The sequence below is a fragment of the Puma concolor genome, chromosome A1 (assembly GCF_028749965.1).
Source record: "Puma concolor isolate L17-30 chromosome A1, mPumCon1.1.hap2, whole genome shotgun sequence".
In the NCBI taxonomy this organism is placed as follows: domain Eukaryota; kingdom Metazoa; phylum Chordata; class Mammalia; order Carnivora; family Felidae; genus Puma; species Puma concolor.
Genome location: NC_141667.1, coordinates 214,602,781 through 214,625,495, shown reverse-complemented (window position 1 = coordinate 214,625,495; position 22,715 = coordinate 214,602,781). Strand labels below are relative to the sequence as shown.

At 37.1% G+C, this 22,715-nt stretch overlaps 1 protein-coding gene across 1 annotated transcript in view; it reads right to left on the bottom strand.

Moving 5' to 3' along the window:
- DNAJC15 (DnaJ heat shock protein family (Hsp40) member C15) overlaps positions 1-22,715 on the bottom strand; it is a 72,355-nt gene that overhangs the window by 34,025 nt on the left and 15,615 nt on the right. The window contains exons 2-3 of the mRNA XM_025924875.2: positions 5,804-5,855; positions 2,517-2,590 (exon numbers count right to left, since the gene is read on the bottom strand). Coding sequence (XP_025780660.1) covers positions 2,517-2,590; positions 5,804-5,855 — 126 coding nt within the window. The remainder of the gene's footprint in view (positions 1-2,516; positions 2,591-5,803; positions 5,856-22,715) is intronic.

Here is a 22,715-nt window from a genome sequence, read left to right as displayed (position 1 = left end):
AACTTGAACCTTGAATGCTTTCCAGGTTCTCTTGAGTGACAGAGATTTAGTGGCACACAGTTACAAATTCCTATTTTTTTAACAACCCTATTTGGTTTAATAATGAATCATATTAATAACATCAAAACATTGTAAATGCTGTGTTTTATGAAGTTTGACTTTTTGGAATCATTAGTGCCAAGAGAAAGCATGCGCATATTTAATTTCTCAGTTTTCCTAGAATTATTAATATTTAAAGAATTGTTTAAAACACCCTTATCTTCACAGAGGTATAATTATGATGACAGTGACGATGATAAAGATGTTCTAAAAAATATTTTCACTGCAAACTGCAACAGTAGTATTTTGTGGGGGAAAACAGGGCCAGATTTATCAAAAACTGTTTCTTAACTCAAGCCCACAAAGGAAAAGGAAAGAGGGACACATTATTTCTCTATTTAGTATACCCATGACAATCTCTCAAATTATTCTACCTTATCCGTGAGCCTCCACAGAGCAGTGAAAATTTTCTCCTTTTCTTGCTCTCTCTTCCTTTACAATGTTAAATAATGCAGTTCTACAAAACTTGGGAGTCCTTTATTTATAGCATAAATATATCTACTGAATATCACCTTAACAGAAGAGAAATAATTTCTGAAATTCTCTCCATTCATTATTTATAAACATATGGAAAGACGTAAGTAACATTGAATTAAGGAACTATGCCACTATTTTCATTCCTGTATTTCAAGCCACCATTTATCTATTACCTGAAGTATCTCAATACCCTCTTAACTGGATTGAGAGCTTTCACTCTGGCTTGTTCTTGTTGACCCTCCATGCAGCAAAGTGATCATCTAAAATGCAAATCACAGGCACCTGGGTGGCTCAGTTGGTTAAGCGTCTGACTTCGGCTCAGGTCATGATCTCATGGTTCATGAGTTCGAGCCCCGCATCGGGTTCTGTGCTGACAGCTCAGAGCCTGGATAGAGCCTGTTTTGGATTCTGTGTCTCCCTCTCTCTCCGCTCCTGCCCCGCTCACATTCTGTCTCTCAAAATTAAATAAACATTAAAAATAAAATAAAATGCAAATCACATTGCCCCCATGCTCAAAACCTTCCAAAAGCTTTCCATTATACTTGAAGTAAAATTCACAGTTTTGATCATAGTCTATGGGGCCTCAAATGATCTGGTCCCTATTCTACCACTATTCCCTTTGCATATTTCACTGGGGTTATTCTTGCTGCAAAGCTCATTTCCACTTCAGGACCTCTGCAGTGTTTCAGTCCCTAGATAGCTCTTTCTTCAGAGATTCACATCTGCTCTCTCATCTTCTCAGTGAGGCCTTCCCTGACCCATCTAGTATCAATTCCTCTCTGCTGTTATTCTTTAAACTCTTAGCCTGATTCAGTTTTCTTATAAGCAGTCAACACTTCTACATAGTATATACTTTACTTATTCATTCACTTGTTAATTGTCTGTGTCCACTAAAATATACACTCCTAAGGGCAATATCTTTATATGGTCCTTGACTATACCCCACTCTCCACAGTAATGTCTGGCATGTAGAAGGCCCTTAATGAATAATCACTGAACGAATGCTAAATACCTATTAATACTGTAGCCAAATAAAATATAAATAGGAACACAGAAAAAAAACCACACATGCTCCCTCTAATCACAGACATACATTTATAGGTCTGCAAAATCACTTGCAGTTCTTTTGGACCTGAGTTTAATTATTTGTATGTCATCCTTTGAAAGTGTGGTCATTGTTCATGGCTAACTAAGCCTCACAAGCCTGTAATGCCTTTGCTAAAACAAGTCATTCATTCTCCAATTGCTGCAAGCCAAGTTGATCTATCCCATATCTGCTTCTATTTCCCAGAAGTCAACGATTATGCTGCAACACTTCAGTGAGTTTTCTTTGCATTGTGTCCAGTAGTTACAAACCAGTCCACTACGCAGTAGCTTTTAAGTATCTACTATCATTCATTCTTCACTTACATTTAGCTCAGCAGAGTAGCTACAATGCCTATAGATGAATATATAAACCCTATAGGATTTCAGCATTGGAATCTTATAATTTTATGTTTGAAATGATCAGGCGGTGGTACACGGGGATCAGTTTCAAATTTTATGATGAAATAAACTCTTGGGTAAGCTCCATCAGGGCAAGGAACTTGTCTGTTTTATTCATCAACTATATCCAGCTTCTACCACAAGAATTAATATAGACAATCACTAAAAGAATTAATATTAATTAAACAAGGAAGATAAATTACCTCAAAGTTGGTGTAATACTACTAAGAGAGATATAATAATTAGATGTCAAAAGCAGGAATAAGATTAGAAATAAAAATAACGTGACTAAGAGACTGAAACAAATCAAGAAATAGACAAACACCCCAAAGGTATCATGAAGAAAGTAAACTACAAATGTTGAAAAATCTAAGACATTTTCTAAATTACTATCAAATATGGCATATAAACAAAAATCAAAACAAGCCTTCTAACTAAAGCCATCTTTAACTCACAGGAGTGGAAATCTTCTTTGCCGTTTCTGTGATTACTTGTTCTAGAGGTTTCCAGATCTGAAATGCATAGCGACCTAAAAAAACAACAGGAATAAGAGCAAACATATTTTCCATAATATGGAAAGACAATACCCACAAGGTAGTAACTACAATATTTATCGATAGTTTCTTTTCTATGTATTATTTCAATAACTATTTCAAAATTTACCAGAAAGTTCTATTTTTCCAAATGTCTAATTTATTGAATGGAGGAAGCATTTCATTTTAACAGAATTAAAATAGTTATTAGATTGAGGAATGTCTGGGTGGCTCAGCTGGTTCAGCATCCAACTCTTGCAGGTCAGGTCATGATCCCAGGGTTGTGGGATGAGCTCTTGCATTGGGCTCTGTGCTGAGCATAAAACCTGCTTGGGATTCTCTCTTTCTCCCTCTGCCCCTCTCCCCGGCTTGCACATTCTGTCTCTCTCGAAAATAAAAAATAAAATAAAAATAAAAATAAAGTTATTATTTATCAAGTTCTAATTAATGATTATAAAATTAGAAAATGTCAATGTTTATGTATAATATCTTCTATTTATGGGGCGCCTGGGTGGCGCAGTCGGTTAAGCGTCCGACTTCAGCCAGGTCACGATCTCGCGGTCCGTGAGTTCGAGCCCCGCGTCAGGCTCTGGGCTGATGGCTCAGAGCCTGGAGCCTGTTTCCGATTCTGTGTCTCCCTCTCTCTCTGCCCCTCCCCCATTCATGCTCTGTCTCTCTCTGTCCCAAAAAAAATAAATAAACGTTGAAAAAAAAAATTTTTAATATCTTCTATTTATACGATAGGATAGGTAACCAAAAAAAAAAAAAAAAAAAAATCCTAGTACTCTAACACAAACTATAGATAAAGTCCTTTTATGTATGTGTAGATTCACACATCTGGTTATCTGTACTGATTTTCCCAGTGATAATCACTTTGAAATACTTAAGAGAACAAATACTATTTAGGATCTGTAAAACATAGGAACAATTTTAATGGAATTATCTACAAAGTAAAAAGCAACTATGTAAGAAATATTCACCAAAGATATTTACTGTCAATTTCTCACCAAATTTAACTATTCTCCTAAAAGCATAATTTATTTTGGTGCTTTCTTTTCTTAGGTATCCTAATAATTAAAACTCCTGAGTCATCAATAGCAAAACAGGTCCCAAACTATTTTGAGGGCATAGAACAAGAATAAAATATTACCTGATTAATTTACCTTTTGTACCCTAATCAGCATTATGTACCGATCAACAGTAGTGTCTCTCTTCCCAAAAGTCTTGCTAGAAAACCCACTATGATACTCCGGATTTTATTCAATTTCCAACCATAACCTTCTTTGCAAATCAAGATTTCCACTGGGAAAGCTCAATTACATACACCTCTTAGAAATTTCCTGTCTAGGGGCGCCTGGGTGGCTCAGTCGGTTCGGCGTCAGACTTTGGCCCAGGTCATGATCCCGCGCTTCATGGGTTCAAGCCCCACGTCAGGCCATGTGCTGACAGCTCAGAGCGTGGAGCCGGCTTCAGATTCTGTGTCTCCCTCTCTCTCTTCCCCTCTCCTGCTTGCACTCTGTCTCCCAAAAGTAAATAAATATTAAAAAAAGAAAACATTAAAAAAAAAAAAAAAAAGAAGTTACCTGTCTAAACACACTATTATTCCTGTGCAAACATGTGAAAAATAGGATGCTAGATATGGGTGATGGGAAATAGTCAATCCACATAGAAGAGAAAAAGTTCTTGACCTCAAGGAGAGCATTAAATAAAGGGAAATTAAATAAGTTAAATAAGTGACACTGAATTAAGTGAGAGCCTAACTCATCCAAACCTCTTGTCCTATAGATGTCAATTTCCATTTGATTCTACAATAGTACACAGTATAGCTTTTAAATTATCTCAAAATTTAAAATATAAAAGCACATATAATCAGGCAGTCTTGATGAAAAAAGTAGGTAAAGTCTTCAACAAGTGACATCTGAAGGTTTACGTTAACCATAAACCAGAAGACCAAGTTCCAACAAGTCTAAGTGTACTTTCTCCTAAATTCCATTATTCAGTTGCATTTGGCTCTGGAAGAGAGCTGCCTGCTATTAGCATTCTAGTTAGTAATAAGAACTTGGCAAAAGTGTGGTTACACAATTCACACACCAATTCTTCTCATTTTAGAAAGAAGACCCTAGCAAAAGTACAGCATCTGTCTTTAATTTCAAATAAAAATCTTCCATTTGAATTTCAAAATAACTATACCAATTCTGCTAAAATAGTTGATACTAAAATTCACGTTTCATGTTTAGGGCCAAGTTTGTCAGGATTCCTTTTTGGATGATAGTCTTCTCAGAAAACCTCAGTGTAGTCATCACGATGAGACACAAGACGTTGATGGCACAAAGACCAAGAGAATCTGAACCACTGATCTTGATTTTTAAGTGTTTATGCTTAAGGTGCTTTAAGAGAGTTGCGTGAAATTAAGTATCATATAAAACAAAACAAAACAACAATCTTTTATGTCCCATTTTGCAATTGGATCTTACCAACTCCACATAACCACATGGAATGTAGCTTCACTTAAAGAGAAGATCCAACAAACAAAATCAAATCCACGAAACTTAAGAAACACAAATGCTAAAACAAAAAATGTAACAAGAGATGCTCTCAGATCAACACCTGATTAGCAAATAGCTATCCAATTTACAACTGGAAGAGATAACAATTTTGCTTTAAATTTTTATAACTATTCTTTGGTGATTTGGACAGTAAAAGAAATTCTCCCAGGTTTTCAGAAGAAATTACACCAATGTGTTTAAAAAAAATGAAGTAACTAATACATTACAGGGAATAACTATGCTCATCAAAAAAAGTGACTGCTCAGGAAATATGACATCTTACTGCAAGAAAAAAACAAGAATAAACAAACAAAAAAACAAGGGAGAACAGAGGAACCCCATATCACTTACATTGCTTCATACTGAAGAATGTTTTTAAAGTACTTTATAGTTCAAGCTAAAAAAAAATACTATGAAGATCAACTATTATTGGGGCTAGTTTTCCTAGCTTCCTATTGTTAATTTTCTTCACTACACAGTTATCTAGCTTTTGCTACACTGACAAATGTTCAGGGACTATAAATGGAGAAACAAATGAAAATGTATAATGTCTTAAAACCCAAACCTCAGAATACAGAGGGTATCCTCATGAATCACTATAGAAGCTATTTGGAAATATTTCTCCTGCAACATTTATTGAGAAGTATGCTTTACTTATCTTACCTGCAAAGGCAAGAGTTGCAACACCCAGTCCGACAGCTATCAAACTTCTTGCCTGTGAAGGAAAAAAAATGATTATCACTTGTAGTCTTACACTGGCTTTTTTTTTTCTTCAAGTAAACCATTTAAAATAATGAGAATAATTATGTTAAATACTACATTTTACTCAAGCTCTGCTGTGAAAAACAGAATTTTTTTTTGAATCTGCAGTGTCTATGGGATTCTACCTGCTGTGTACCATATTAGCTAATTTTCAGTAAACTTGGGGCACCTGGGTGGTTCAGTAGGTTAAGCATCCAACTTCGGCTCAGGTCATGATCTCATGGCTTGTGAGTCCAAGCCCCGCGTCAGGCTCTGTGCTGACAGCTAACAGCCTGTAGCCCACTTCAGATTCTCTGTCTCCCTCTCTGTCTGCCCCTCCCCTGCTCATGCTCTATATCTCTGTCCTTCTAAATAAATAAACATTAAAAAAAATTAATTTTCAGTAAACTAAAATTATTCTAGATTTCACTTAATTTCTGTATATATGAATTCATTCTACCCAAGAGCTTTTATGCTAAAATATTTTCTATAGGTTATTCTTAATAGTGGTTAAATATATTTATCTTCTACAAAGATAGAAGGAACATATTTCCTTTATATTTGCAATAGCATTTGCTATATTTTAAATTTTGATAAAACATTAGATCTATGTTTAGTAAAGAAGTCAAAGTGCCAAAAATTAGTAAGAATTATGAATAATTTAAAAGTTAGTTTATTTCTACCTTTACAGACCAATGTAAAGTTTTTTAAATAAGAGCCAAGAATTTAGAATCCATAAAGTTATGAGCTCATTCTGATCAAAATCTAATTTAAATTGGTTATATACTCCATATTATTCTATGCTTTTCTCCTTTACCATCTCAGAAAAATATTTAAATCAAAACAGATAAGGTTTACATAACAGAGCTCAATAGCTCCCCCACCCCAACATCCATTCCCCCTTTCTTCTCTAGGATTGGGAATTCCTATTTTTAGTCAGACATATTTCCAAGCCTCCCTTAGACTATGACTATGTTAACTAAATACTGGCTTATAAGATATAAGCAGGGTGGTATATGCAACTTCTGAGAAGTCCTTTGGGGAATGGAAGAAATGTCCTTCTCCTTTTCTATTCCTCCTTCTTACTGGCTAGAAATGTAGATATTCTACCTAGAGCAGCCATGTTGGATAAAGAAGGAAAAACAACGAGATGAAAGGAGACTGTGCCCCAGATGATCAGGGAGACGCCATAGCACCTCAGGACTGCCTCTATTTACACAAGATAAAAATAAAATTCTATCTTTGTAAGCCACTATTATTTTTAGGCGCTTGCAGCCAAATCAAATTTTGATGGATACAGAATTCAGGAGAGACACGATAGAAATGTTTTTCTCTAATGGTGAGAGGTAAATCTGTAAGATCCAGGAAAGACTAAAAAATACATCTAGAAAAAAAATTTCCTCAGTAGGGAACAGAATGGATTCATTTCACACTGGTGCAGAAGTAGTAAGACAGAGGTTGAGACTGGAGGGACGTTATGAAAGTGCTCTAACTTTAATATCCAGCATCTCTTAGAAATCTAGAGCTCTTCATAGACAAGATGAAGGAAGTTCATCTATGGTTCTCCTCCTCAGTTCTAATGCTAAGATATACTTTTTTACCAGGCAGTAACACTGGATACCCTAGTAAAGAAAGATTTTTTTCCCCCAGCAGAGCAGAGGAAGTCTAGAGCTAGCTACCCAGAGAGGCAAAACAGTTTCCAAAGTTCCCTTCAGGTTGTCTAGACAGGTTGTCTGTCCTGAACAGAAGGGAGGTATAGATTTAAAGAGTATAGATTTAAAGAGGATATTCTGTTGAGGTATATGTTTACCATTTTCTAAAGCTTCCCTGAGGCTGTATGGTTTGAAATTTCCAGTCTTATCTTCCACTGGTTCACTTTAATGAACCTCAGTCCTAACAAACTACTCAACTGTTTCATGTGTGAATTTATTCCTTCCTTATAACCTTGTTTAGTCTTTCATCTGTCTAGAAATATTTATATTTGCCTACCCGATATGTCCTGTTCTCAACACTTTAGTCTAAATCTACCACAGAATTGGAGAAGTCATTTGTAACACATAATAGACAATGAGCATATATCCAAAGACATGTACAGAATTCCTCCATATTACTAGTAAGGGAGACAATCCAACAGAACCATGGGCAAAAGGTCAGGGACTTTATAGAAAAAAATCTAAATGGCTAATAAACATATGAAAAGGTACTCAACTAAAAGAATACCTAGGGGACGCTAACAACAAAATGCTGCAGAAATATTAATACTAGCACATAAAGACCTTTGGCCTTTGTGGAACTTCTGTCCGGTGAGGCATCTCAAGCGCGAAACAACAGTATCTATACTTCCTAGGGTTATTGTGAGGATAAAATGTAATTATGTATGTAAAGGACTTAACACAGTGGGTTGGCACATAGTAAACAGTCAGTAAATGTGAACTGCTTTTAATATTATCAATAAAATAACTACTATTAATTGAATATAAGTGGTATAGCAGAAAAAAGAACAGTGTTCTGCAAACACTTAAATTTGTCTAAGGGAAGATTCATAGAAGTAATTTTTGAGGTAGGCCCTAGAAAATGAGTTGGTCTTCTCTAAATTAAATAATACAAATTCTCACGTTTCAAAAAACCATATTTGAAAAATATAGTCTTAAAAAGTTGTGTTATTCTAATTTCACATTTTTATAGATTAATAATTGTGTCACTTTTACTATTTTAACTACTCAAAATACAAATTGTTGCCTCTACAATTCCAAAGAGATTTTCATTTGGAGGTATTTATATCAGAAACATTAAACCATTAGGCATCTGGTCATTTTTCCCTTTAATTTGTAAATCTAAAATGTTTAACAATATTCAATTGAATTCAACAAATAAGTATTAAGGACTCTGCTGTCATTCTCCATTTGTCCTTCTAGATTCATTCTCCACCCTTCTCTGACTTGCTCTGTACTTCTGCATCCCCTTATCCACATTAGCCAAGTCCTCACTTGCCCACTAGTTTCTGTCTGGGTTTTACCAAAGAGAGGAAGTTTCAAAAAGAACACCAGGCACAGGTGACGAATCCCAGGAGAGGACTCCAAACACTTCTGCCTGTTGCATCTTGGTATCAAAGTTGCCAAGGAAAACATTACACAGTCAAGCACTGAAAAATGCTTTACTTACGCGAAAGAAGACAAAGTTCAGCTCCAGCTGTATGCATCAGTCCGTTATGGCTAATGGGTTCCCCCTCCCCCACCCCCAGTGCTAGCTAACTAAGGGAAATGGGCCTACAAACACCCACCCCTCTGGTGGCGCAACAGAAGAACTCACCCCCTCCACCCCACACCATCCCTGGAGTCTGAAATACTGAAAGCTGAGAGCATATGTGAGAGCCATTGACTATGCTTCAGCAGAACAAATCCCACAAAGGTGGTAATCCCAGCACAGGGTATGTGAACTCCTCATCTCTTGGTAGGGAAGTATGCAGCGCCCAGCACCCACTTTTATGTGGCCAAGTGGGATTGATAACTGTGCACAAAAGACCGTCTTCTTAAACAGGAAGCATCAGCAGAAAAGCAAAAGGTGGAAAAAGATGGAAGTAATGGTACAATTTACTTCCTGTTATGTTTCCTTTTCAGCCACAGCTCCTGTTAAAGAGCTCCTCTTGCATGCCCACGACTCTCATTGGGTTCTGGAACATACATAATTCCCATTCTCTTGCCCCTTTCTCTGGGTGGATAACAGTCTCCAACCATTGTTAGCCTCTGGATGATTCATCACCCATTTCTGGTTACCTTAAACCATGCCTACCTCTGCAAATAATCTCTTCATTAAACTATCTTCAAAAAAAAACCATCCATTACTGCCAGGACCCTCAATGACACAAAAATTACTATACATCAGTCACTATATTATGCACAACAGACATAGCATGTAGCAAGGCAAGGGTCCATATCAAATGAGTCCTATGTAGGACCTGAAACGTGATGGGCCTCCAACGTTTAATCTCCGAAAGACCTTTATTTTTACCCTTATTACAACATTTACTACACTAGTTTATAGTTAGATGTGCTCTGTCTCCTTTAGCTTTTCTACATATAAAGAACCTTTTAAAAATCTGGTGAAATCTATGGGTCACCCCAGAAAACCACACATATGTACACACAGCAAATTTTTTATACATAATTTGAAGGGATCCAAAGGTTTCTCTGAAGCCCTTTAGTTCACAAGCCCAACATGAGAACCTCCATAAAAAATATATAAATAAATAAGCTCGCTAAGGTCAAAAAGGGTGTATCATTTACCTTCATGGTCCTAGAGCACATGAGAAGACCTGCCACATATACTTCACTTTACATTCATTCAACAATACAAGAAAAGTATTAATAATACAATAATATATCAAAATAATACCAGAAAAATAACACCGACAACAGAGTTAACCTCTGTTTCTCAAGACTAACTTTATAGAAAGATAAACATGAAAAGGCCTACAACCTTTAAAATCAAAAAGAAACCAAACCCAAATTAGGTAGATCACTGGCGCAAGTAAGAATGTTCAATATATGACCAAAAACTGCAGTCAAATCTTATTTACCCACAGTGAATGGACAAAGCTGTGCACAGCTTTCATCAAAAACTCATCTTTCTGGGGCACCTAGGTGGCTCAGTCGGTTGAGCGTCCGGCTTTGGCTCAGGTCATGATCTCATGGTTTGTGAGTTTGAGCACAGCATCAGGCTCTGTGCTGACAGCTCAGAACCTGGAGCCTGCTTTGGATTCTCCCTCTTTCTTTGCCCATCCTCCACTCACGCTTGGTCTCTCTCTCTCTCAAAAATAAATAAATATTAAAAAAAAAAAAACCAACCTCATTTTCCTTATTGGAAGAGAACTATAACTGATTTACCTCCTTAATTATATTTTAATTAATTGATATTAAAATAGTTTACATTTTTGGGGGCGCCTGGGTGGCGCAGTCGGTTAAGCGTCCGACTTCAGCCAGGTCACGATCTCGCGGTCCGTGAGTTTGAGCCCCGCGTCGGGCTCTGGGCTGATGGCTCAGAGCCTGGAGCCTGTTTCCGATTCTGTGTCTCCCTCTCTCTCTGCCCCTCGCCCGTTCATGCTCTGTCTCTCTCTGTCCCAAAAATAAATAAACGTTGAAAAAAAAAATTAAAAAAAAATAAAAAATAAAATAAAATAAAATAAAATAGTTTACACTTTTTAAGCATAAACCATTTATAACAAATAAAAATATATTATTTGGAAATTGAACTCCACTTGAGATTTTCAAAAAATACCATGTATCATACACAATCAGATCTTAGACTCTGAAATAAGAACATAGGTCTTTCTCATAAAGTTTTCTATGGAAATACTAAAACTGTTAGATATAAAGCACTTAAGTTAAAACTTTAACATTAACTGGTCCAAAATAAGAATATGATCAATTTCCTAGAAAAACACATTTATCTGCTATGTAACAGTTTTTCATGCACTAAAACATCACTGGTATTTTTTTTTCAGACACAAATTGAGAGAGCTCTAAGGCAACAATAAATTCCCCCAGCCCTCCACATATCTGAATGACCCCAAAGGGGAAAAGAAACTATCTAATTGCAAATGTAGAAAACAGGAAGTTCAGGAGATTGAATCTGAAATCTCAGCAAGTAGTTCACACAGAATTCTTGACAATACCTTTATTCGACTTTAATTTTTAAAAGTAAAATAACATCTAAAACATACTGGGGCGTTTAAATAGCCCATGGTTCATTTGGCCTAACTCTGTAAATATCAGACAATTCCATCAACATCTCTAATTTACCACTATTCAAAAAAAATTTCACATATGCTCTATCACTATGCTATTTCACATTTACTTAAATTTCAGTATTATATCCTCAGGCTAACGGGATCTAATTTCTTTCTTTTATATAAGCAACATCATATCTGATCCAGTGTCAAGCACACGATATACTTCAATTTTTATTTTGAATGTGTTTTAAATAATGATTCTTTAAAACTAAATTGCCAGTAACAGAACAACAAAAACGACACTGAAAAGACAATTTAAAAGCAAAATGGTGAATGAGGCACAGCGTTACTACCACAAAGACAGTCATTTTCTAACAACTAGGCAATAACCAGGTTAAATGTCTAAAATTGCTCATGCGACTAGACATGGTACATCTGTGATTTCACAGAAAACTAGAGAAATGTTATTTCTTTGACTTAGGAAAATTACAATAGGTGCTGAAAATAGAAGAAATCAGGCAGTGTTCTTTAAAAAGAAAGATGTGTAGGGGCACCTGGGTGTCTCAGTCGATTGAGCATCCGACTCTTGATTTTGGCTCAGGTCATGATCTCACGGTTCGTGAGTTCGAGCCCACATGGGGCTCTGTGTTGAGTGGGAACCTGCCTGGGATCCTCTCTCTCTCTGCCTCTTCCCAGCTTGTGCTGTCTCTCTCTCTCAAAATAAGTAAACTTAAACAATAAAATAAAAAACTGGGGCGCCTGGGTGGCTCAGTCGGTTAAGTGGCCGACTTTGGCTCAGGTCATGATCTCGCAGTCCATGAGTTCGAGCCCCACATCAGGCTCTGTGCTGACACCTCGGAGCCTGGAGCCTGTTTCAGATTCTGTGTTTCCTTCTCTCTGACCCTCCCCATTCATGCTCTGTCTCTCTGTCTCAAAAATAAACATTAAAATTTTTTTTTAAAAATAAAAATAAAAAATAAAATAAAATAAAAAACTGAAAAGAAATATGTGTATACAACTGTACTCTGACTTAGCTACAACTGTCACAGGTGTCATACATACATAGGAGAGATAAGATGGTAAATATGGATGCTATACAAGGATTTTTGTTATTGTTTTTAGAAATATCCACAAAGCTGCCTTGTGCAAGTTTTAGTTTTGAAAGATTTTCTCTGAAGATTCAGATGTATATGGGTTTGAAAAGCAGCTATTATTTTCTAGGTATACAGAAGATCTAAATAAATTCTTAGATACATTTTTCTTTTCTGTACAAAATTAGGCTAGCACATACTTAAAGAAGCTGATCTTTCTATAAAAATGTGCACATATAAGAAATACAAATACCGGGGCGCCTGGGTGGCGCAGTCGGTTAAGCGTCCGACTTCAGCCAGGTCACGATCTCGCGGTCCGTGAGTTCGAGCCCCGCGTCGGGCTCTGGGCTGATGGCTCAGAGCCTGGAGCCTGTTTCTGATTCTGTGTCTCCCTCTCTCTCTGCCCCTCCCCCGTTCATGCTCTGTCTCTCTCTGTCCCAAAAATAAATAAAAAACGTTGAAAAAAAAATTTTTAAAAATAAAAAAAAAAAAAGAAATACAAATACCATATAATTTAACTTATGTGGAATTTAAGAAAAAAAACGAATGAACCTGTGCAGTGAGCACCTGGATGGCTCAGTCAGTTAAGCATCTACTTTGGCTCAAGTCATGATCTCCCGGTTCCTGAGTGTGAGCCCAGTGTCAGGCTCTGTGTTGACAGCTCTGTGCTGAGCCTGCTTTGGATTCTGTGTCTCCCGCTCTCTCTCTGCCCCTCCCCTGATTGTGCACTCATGCCTTCTCAAAAAACAAACAAACAAACTTTTTAAAAAATGAACATGGGAAAGGAGAGAGGCAAACCAAGAAACAGACTGTTAACTATACAGAACAAACTGAGGGTTACTGGAAGGGAGATGAGCAAGGGGATGGGTTAAATAGGTGATGGGGATTAAGGACGGCACTTGTGATGAGCACCAGGTGTTGTATGTAAGTGATGAATCACTAAAATCTATACCTGAAACTAATATTACACCATATGTTAACTAACTGGAATTTAAATTAAAACTTGGGGGGGAAAATGTTCACCTAAGAAAGAAATCAGTTACAAATCAGTTAAAAATTCCACCAACTAATTCTTTACAACCAGTCCAGACTAGTGTTTGGGAACAGTGGTCTATATATAAGGAAAACAGAAAATATTCTACTTGCACCAAATTTGGAAATTCAGCTCTTAACAATTTCATTATGGTCACCATGGAAAACAAAGACTATATGTATACACATAACAAATGTATGTGATATTGGCCAATGGTATTTAATTAAGTCTTAAAAATTCATGACAATTTTAGATTATATCTGTGAAAAATGCCACAAAGCGGTTTTCACTTTTCATAAAGCATTACCTTTGACCATACACAAAGTATGAATATTTTAAATTTTAAAATGTCCAGGCAAGGGGCGCCCGGGTGGCGCAGTCGGTTAAGCGTCCGACTTCAGCCAGGTCACGATCTCACGGTCCGTGAGTTCGAGCCCCGCGTCAGGCTCTGGGCTGATGGCTCGGAGCCTGGAGCCTGTTTCCGATTCTGTGTCTCCCTCTCTCTCTGCCCCTCCCCCGTTCATGCTCTGTCTCTGTCTGTCCCATAAATAAATAAAAACGTTGAAAAAAAAAATTAAAAAAAAAAAATGTCCAGGCATATGCATAATAGCATATGCAGAAACCAATGAATGGTAACTTCTCAATGAAATCATTGATTGGTTTCAAAATGGTTAGAGAGTTACCATAGACAATCTTTTCCCTAGACTGCTAAGTCTGGCTAAAGAAAAGTTTTATGTCCACACTAAATGGCATCAGTAGAAAATTATGGCTTCTGATGTCTGCTGACCTTCAAATCTGTTCAGTATCATCATCATCCTCAACCCAAATTCATACCATTCCTCTTTGCCTTTACTATTCTAAATATTTACTTTTTATATAAGACTTCCTTCATGTTTTTCATCCATGCAGCAGGTATGAACTCTCTCAATCTTCCACCCTGATTATCCATACATTCCACTCCTGAATGTATAGATAAACATGGGCTTCAAAGTTAATCAGGTTCAAAATCCAAACCAACATTTACCAGTTCTATTACCCTAAGCTGATCTGTCTGGGCCCATTTCCTCATCAATAAAATGGCAATGTGAATGCCTACGTCATAGGATGGTCAAAATGATTTATGAGACAAGATTATAAAAAATGACGAGCACACTGTGCAAACAATAGCAGATCTCTGCTAGTCCTTCTTTACTTTTACTCCTTTCTATTCCTCTCTGCTCAGTCCACCTGGAAAATCCCTACTTATTCCTCAACAAATAGCTTTAAGTCATCTCCCAATGAAGCTCTCCCCATTCACCTCCTCACCCAAGCAAACCTCTTTAGTGCCCTCACTAGTGCTCTCACGGTATTTAACAGATCTATTATAATACATGATACATTATTAATAATGGTTTTATCTGTCTACTTCAACCCCTCCTAAAAGATGAGCTTTCTGGAAGTAGGGACTGTTTATCTCTTTGCATTTCCAAAATCTGACGAAGTATCCAGTACATAATAGGTTTTCAAAAACTTGTATAATGAGATAAAAATGACCTTAAGAAGGTTCCCCACTATCCAGATGCCTTTTGGAGTTTGTATGATTTGTGTACTACATTGGTGTCTGCTACTGAATAGAATTTTATTCAAAATAGGAAAATATAATGGACAAGGACAGTCACATTTAATTAAGAAAAGAACACATAATCATGTCTCTAAACATCCTGAACCAGATAAATACATATCCAAAAGTCTCATGGATGACCAAGAAAATGAAGTAAAAAGTCGTACGTCAGTAAATTTCATTACGTAAGTGAAGATAATCCACAGGTCCATATAGGAAAACATGAAGAAATGATTGAGTTGTTATACAAAGAAAAATAAAGAAACTCCCAATAAAAGAGTTAGATATTTTTCAAGTAGCTATTTGGAGGCCATCTCTCATCTCTGACTGGTTGACTGATTTCAATAAATACTCAGTGAGTGCCTACGATATTATATGCCAGTCACAATTCTAAGTCCTGATGATTTATCAGACAAAATCCTTATCCTTCTGAAGCTACATTTTAGCACAAGAAATAGACATTAAACAATATAAATCAGGAAAAGAGACAATAGAAAGTGTTATGTGCTATGGAGAATATTAAGCAGGTAAAGACAAGGATGTGTATTTATATACTGAGAACAGCAAATTTAGATAGAATAAGCAGGGAAAGATTCACTGAAAACGTGATTTTTGGAAAAAAACAAAAATAAAACTGAAGGAAGTCAAGAAGCCATGCCATTATTTAAGGAAGATAGATCACTGGGCAGGTGGAACAAGTTTGAAGGCCCCAAAGCAGGGATATACCTAGTGTGCCTGAGGAATACCCAGAAGGCCAGGGTACACAGAGCAGAAGTGGGAGGAAAAAGGTAATGAGATCAGAAGATAACATGGGGAACAGCTCATGTCAGGCCTTAAGGATCAACATAAAAAACTTTAACTTCTCTCTGAGTGATAGGAGACTTGATTGTTTTGAGAAGAGGCCTAACATTATCTTAGTTAGAACTGTAAAATGACCACTAGTTGTCATGTTAAGAATAGAATCCCAAAGCCATAGGTATGGAGATGCGTTAGGAGCCTATTAAAATAATCCAAGAGATAATGGTAGCTGGGACCAAAGTGATTAGTGACGGGGGGGGGGGGGGGGGGGGGTCAGATTCTGGATATACTTTCTTTTTTTTTTTTTTTTTTTTTATTTATATATGAAATTTATTGTCAAATTGGTTTCCATACAACACCCAGTGCTCATCCCAAAAGGTGCCCTCCTCAGTACCCATCACCCACCCCCCATCAACCCTTAGTTTGTTCTCAGTTCTCAACAGTCTCTTATGCTTTGGCTCTCTCCCACTGTAACCTCTTTTTTTTTTTTTTTTTTTTTTTTGTTCCCCTCCCCCATGGGTTTCTCTTAAGTTTCTCAGGATCCACATAAGAGTGAAACCATATGGTATCTGTCTTTCTCTGTATGGCTTATTTCACTTAGCATCACACTCTCCAGTTCCATCCACGTTGCTACAAAAGGCCATATTTCATTTTTTCTCATTGCCACGTAGTACTCCATTGTGTATATAAACCACAATTTCTTTATCCATTCATCAGTTGATGGACATTTAGGCTCTTTCCATAATTTGGCTATTGTTGAGAGTGCTGCTATGAACATTGGGGTACAAGTGCCCCTATGCATCAGTACTCCTGTGTCCCTTGGATAAATTCCTAGCAGTGCTATTGCTGGGTCATAGGGTAGGTCTATTTTTAATTTTCTGAGGAACCTCCACACTGCTTTCCAGAGCGGCTGCACCAATTTGCATTCCCACCAACAGTGCAAGAGGGTTCCCATTTCTCCACATCCTCTCCAGCATCTATAGTCTCCTGATTTGTTCATTTTGGCCACTCTGACTGGCGTGAGGTGATACCTGAGTGTGGTTTTGATTTGTATTTCCCTGATAAGGAGCGACGCTGAACATCTTTTCATGTGCCTGTTGGCCATCCGGATGTCTTCTTTAGAGAAGTGTCTATTCATGTTTTCTGCCCGTTTCTTCACTGGGTTATTTGCTTTTCGGGTGTGGAGTTTGGTGAGCTCTTTATAGATTTTGGATACTAGCCCTTTGTCCGATATGTCATTTGCAAATATCTTTTCCCATTCCGTGGGTTGCCTTTTAGTTTTGTTGGTTGTTTCCTTTGTTGTGCAGAAGCTTTTTATCTTCATAAGGTCCCAGGAATTCACTTTTGCTTTTAATTCCCTTGCCTTTGGGGATGTGTCGAGGAAGAGATTGCTACGGCTGAGGTCAGAGAGGTCTCTTCCTGCTTTCTCCTCTAAGGTTTTGATGGTTTCCTGTCTCACATTCAGGTCCTTTATCCATTTTGAGTTTATTTTTGTGAATGGTGTGAGAAAGTGGTCTAGTTTCAACCTTCTGCATGTTGCTGTCCAGTTCTCCCAGCACCATTTGTTAAAGAGACTGTCTTTTTTCCATTGGATGTTCTTTCCTGCTTTGTCAAAGATGAGTTGGCCATACGTTTGTGGGTCTAGTTCTGGGGTTTCTATTCTATTCCATTGGTCTATGTGTCTGTTTTTGTGCCATGGATATACTTTCAAGATAAAGGCATTAAGATTTGTTGAGAGACTGTGTCTACTGACAGATGAGTGGATAAAGAAAATATGTATATATACGAGGGATATTATTCACCCACAAAAAAGAAGGAAATTCTAACATTTGCAACAACGTGGATGGGCCTTAAGGGCATTATGCAAAGTGAAATAAGCCAGACACAGAAAGACAAAACTGTAAGATCTCACAGAAGCAGAGTAGAACAGTGATTGCCAGGCTGGGGGTAGGAGAAATGGGGGTGATGTTGGTCAAATTTTTAGTTATAAGATGAGTTAAGTTTTACACTTGACTTTGCTAAGAGTAGGTCTTTGAGTGTCTCACCAGACATATCCACACACACAATGTGAGGTGATGTATGTGGTAATTAGTTTGATTGTGGTAATCATTTCACGATGTGTATCAAATTGCATGTATACCTTACATGTAAACAATTTTTATGTGTCAATTATACCTCAATAAAGCTGGGGGGTAAGAAGAGATGTCAAGGTTATTTGCCTTAAACAACTGGAAAATGAGTTCCCTTTTTGCTGAGAGTAAAGTCTGTGACAGGACTGCAGTCAGAGGAAAGGGAGGCCATAAGCTCTCTTTCGGTACTTATTTTTCTAAAACCATGCCGTGATAAGTATAATACATAAAGCCCAACCAAAGCAGTATGTGAATTCATAACAACTGGAGAGAAAAAAAAAAGGTCTCGTCTACGATTGGAAAAGAAGAATGAGCAAGTTGTATCAAAAAACACTCTTTCTTTGTTATCTTGCAGTGACTCTCAATTCTCAAGGGTTAATCACAAGCAAATCACTTTCTGCTGAACTCAGAGTTTTATGCTGCCTTATTATTTGGTTCAATTTCTACAAAGAAAGCTCTTTGAATTTAGACAACATAAGTGGAAAAGAAAAAAGAAAGGAAACAAGAAAGACTGCTGGCAAATCAGCAGAATTTGGGGAAGAAAAGTATTGCACATTCAGATCAAAAGAAAGAGAGGAAGAGAATTGACATTCAAGAAAAAATGTCAGACATGATAAAATGACATTAGGAAGATAATTTTTACAATTACCCTTCCCTAAATTCTTCAAGCTGGCATGAATTTCACAGACTATCATATCTAAATTGGACTAGTCCACATTAATCTACCTGCCTTTACCAGCCATTGCCAAAAACAAACACACTTGAACCTCTCTCAAAATACCAATTCCCCTGAAAATCTTAAATTACGTAAAAAGTGAAGGCAAAACTTGACTACATCTGTATTTCCTCCACTTTAAGGTCACTTGAGGGGCGCATGGGTGGCTCAGTTGGTTAAGCATCCAACTTCAGCTCAGGTCATGATCTCGCGGTTCACGGGTTCGAGACCCACATCCGGCTCTGTGCTGAGAGCTCAGAGCCTGGAGCCTGCTTCAGATTCTGTGTCTCCCTCTCTCTCTGACCCTCCTTTCCTCTCTCTCTCTCTCTCTCTCAAAACTCAAATAAAAACATATTTTGGGGTGCCTGGGTGGCTCAGTCAGTTGAGTGTCCGACTTCGGCTCAGGTCATGATCTCGCAGTCCGTAAGTTCGAGCCCTGCATAGGGCTCTGTGCTGACAGCTCAAAACCTGGAGCCTGTTTCAGATTCTGTGTCTCCCTCTCTCTCTGACCCTTCCCCATTCATGCTCTGTCTCTCTCTGTCTCAAAAATAAATAAACGTTAAAAATAAATAAAATAAAAACATTAAAAAAATTTTAAGTCACTCGATTTATTTTTAACTATAGACAAGCATTAATTTATACAAGACTAGACAGTAAATAAAAGGGCAAAACAAAAACAAAGCAAAATAAAACAAAACAAAGCCAAAAGTCAAACACAGTTAAGAAACAAAACTCAGGCATGGCCAAATTGAGTATTTCTCCACTTTCTAATATAATTAAAATCCCCAAACTGAAATCCTTGCTGTAAATAGTGATTTCTTAAGAATAGTCTTAAAGTACTAGTTTGCATTTCTTCAGTGACCCACTGATGTAAAACTTATCTCCCCTCTTCCTAATAAGATAAGCAGCTTTCTTTGTTCACATTCAACATAGCTTGTCAAAATCCTGCCCCAGTATCAACCTAGCCCTGGATGCTAGGAGCTCTAGCACAAAGAGCTCCTGGGCTCATCACAGGTTTGCCAAACCAGGCTGTACATTTGGTTTCATGTTCTTAAACCTAAAGACACTGTAATGGTTCATTTCATATGTCCATTTGGCTACGTCAGTCATTTAAACACTATTGTGTAGGTATTTCATACCTGCGGCTAGTGCATATTATCTTTAAAGAAATTTATCTTTGACAATATTGGTGGGCCTCACACAATCAGCTGAAAGGCACTAAGAACAAAACTGAGGTTTCCCTAAGGAAGCAGAAATTCTGCCTCAAGAATAAGCTGCTGTCTGAAAGCTTCCAGCCTGCAGGCCCGACCTACAAATTTTAGACTTGCCAGTCCACATAACTATTTAAGCCAAATCATCAAAATAAATAAATAGATAAATAATACATACTACTTGGTTCTGTTTTCTGGAAAATCCTGACTGATACAGATTTCTGCTTTAGGACCAGAAAATAAAGCTTTTAGGCATATGCCCTTGATTCATATATTATTCACCAATTAAATCAACATTTAAACATTTAATCTGGGTACCTACTACAGACCAGACACTGCAGTAGGGATAGAGAAACAGATCAGTAAGATGACCTCACAAAGGTTACAAACTGATTCACAATCTTAAACCATGCATGCCTTCAAATTTTACTAGTTTGCTTTCATTATTTTATTTATCCATAAGTATATTTAATTCCTTTTAAAACTTACTAGATTTTTAGCTAGAAATACTTCTTGGACAATAAAGGTATGCTAATACTAGTTGTCAATGATTCTCAAAAGTTGACGCATAGGACACTTCCATTCTTAGGCTCAGATTTTAAATCAGATTATGGACCACATATAAAGCATGCTCTAGGCTACTTGCAAAAGCACATGGTTGTAAACCCCATCCATTTTCTCATGTTGCTATATTAATATGTGGGAACATCGAAGTTAAGATCCACCGCTTTATACAATTATACTGAGATAACCAGAGCGCTAAGAATAATCTAGTACACATACTTTGCTAGTGTTAACACAGTTCATCAGTAAATTTTGGAACAAGGATGCACTAACTAAAAACTATTCTATGCGTATAAAATTATAATCATATAGTAATTGGAATTAGAAATTTTGTGAAAACTTTCACTTTAACACTAGATATAACTTGAGAGGGGAAGACTTCATTTTAATATCTTTATTTCATTTTCGTTGATGTAGTAGGGAGCAATGGAATTGAGAGGCTGAAAGAGGGCTTTTGCAGATATTTGACAGAGGCTGCCAATAAGAAACCTGTACCTACTCTTACACATTTTCCGTAGGAGCTGGTCCCAACCCTGTATCTGGAACACGGCACTTTTTATCAAAATAAGTTCTCTCTCCTCTGAAGCTGCTGGCTGTGAGCAAGGGAGCAGAGGTACCTGAGTCATATCCCCACTACCCTCACTGACTCCACTAGTCCCTGCCCTTCTATGTCACCACCCTTCACGAAAAGGTGATATGATCAATCCTTATCCCTAACAGAGAAGAGTGTTGCGAACATGGCTTTTCAGCTACTAAACAGGAAAGAAGAAAAATGGAACTACTCTAGACAGGCAGCAAGATCAAGTAAACTCTCAAATATGAAAGAAATCAATGTCATTGGAATCTCCCCTATTCCAACATCAATACCACCTCTCTATCTCCCAGTTTATTTCTCCATTGTGATCCCAGAATTGTCTCCCTTACTAAATCATGAGCCTCTAGAGAGCAAAAAGTAGGCTTTATTCATCTTTATATTCCCAAAATATAGTATGGGCTAAATAAGCTAGTAGTTAGTTGACAGGATGGATGTATATGGGGACAGATGGTTAAACAGACAGATGGCCAGCTGATTGAGTACTCTGCTTCTGGGCAATAGATGGCTTCTGAGAAGAGTCCAGATAAAGCTGAAGGACACAGTCAAGGTTAGGCCAAAGAGGAAAAAGGGAAAGTATAGGGACAAAATAAAGGTTAGAAGCTGGGAAACCTGACTTCTGACTAGGGTTCTGCCCTTAACTCATTGTGACCTTTGGTCATCCCAAGTCAATGTGTATGTGTGATAGAGGGCAGGGATCATCTATAGAATATATTAAATATCTATAAAATGTTAAATACAGATTAGACTAGTTACCTATGGAATATTTTAAACAGATTAGATCAGACAACTCATAAAACATAAAGTCAACCTTCCATCTATTTAACAATATGGAATCATCTCAAGATTAAGCAGACAGACCAAAAACAGACAAGATTTTTGAAGCAAAATTCTGATCAGAAAGCTAACTCAGAATGATACTGAAAAATAACCACAGCATTTGGAAAATACCTATTAAAAAGTAATAACTATCATAGGCTCTGTATTCTTCCTTTGTAGCTCTTGATGTTAAACACATCAAATCTATAAATACAACTTCTGAAATGTGTTCTTTGATCTGAAGCTTCAGATATACCTCTTCTCAAAAGCTGGGTCTTCTGGGCACTTCAAGGTTCATTTAGGTCTAAGAGTTACTTTAACTTGTTCATCACTGCTATTTAATTTGCTGGCCCTAAATTGATCTCTTTTATGTTTAAGGAGTATCCTCAGTTCTGTTTTCTAAAATTTGGAGGACAGAGACTTTTTTACCCAATGGATATCCTTTACCATTTTATTACTGTACTTTTATTAAATTACTTCCATGTCCAGTGATGTCCTGAATTAAGAGTTCTAAACTATCCTTGAATTACAGTTCTAAACAAATTTCGCCTTTC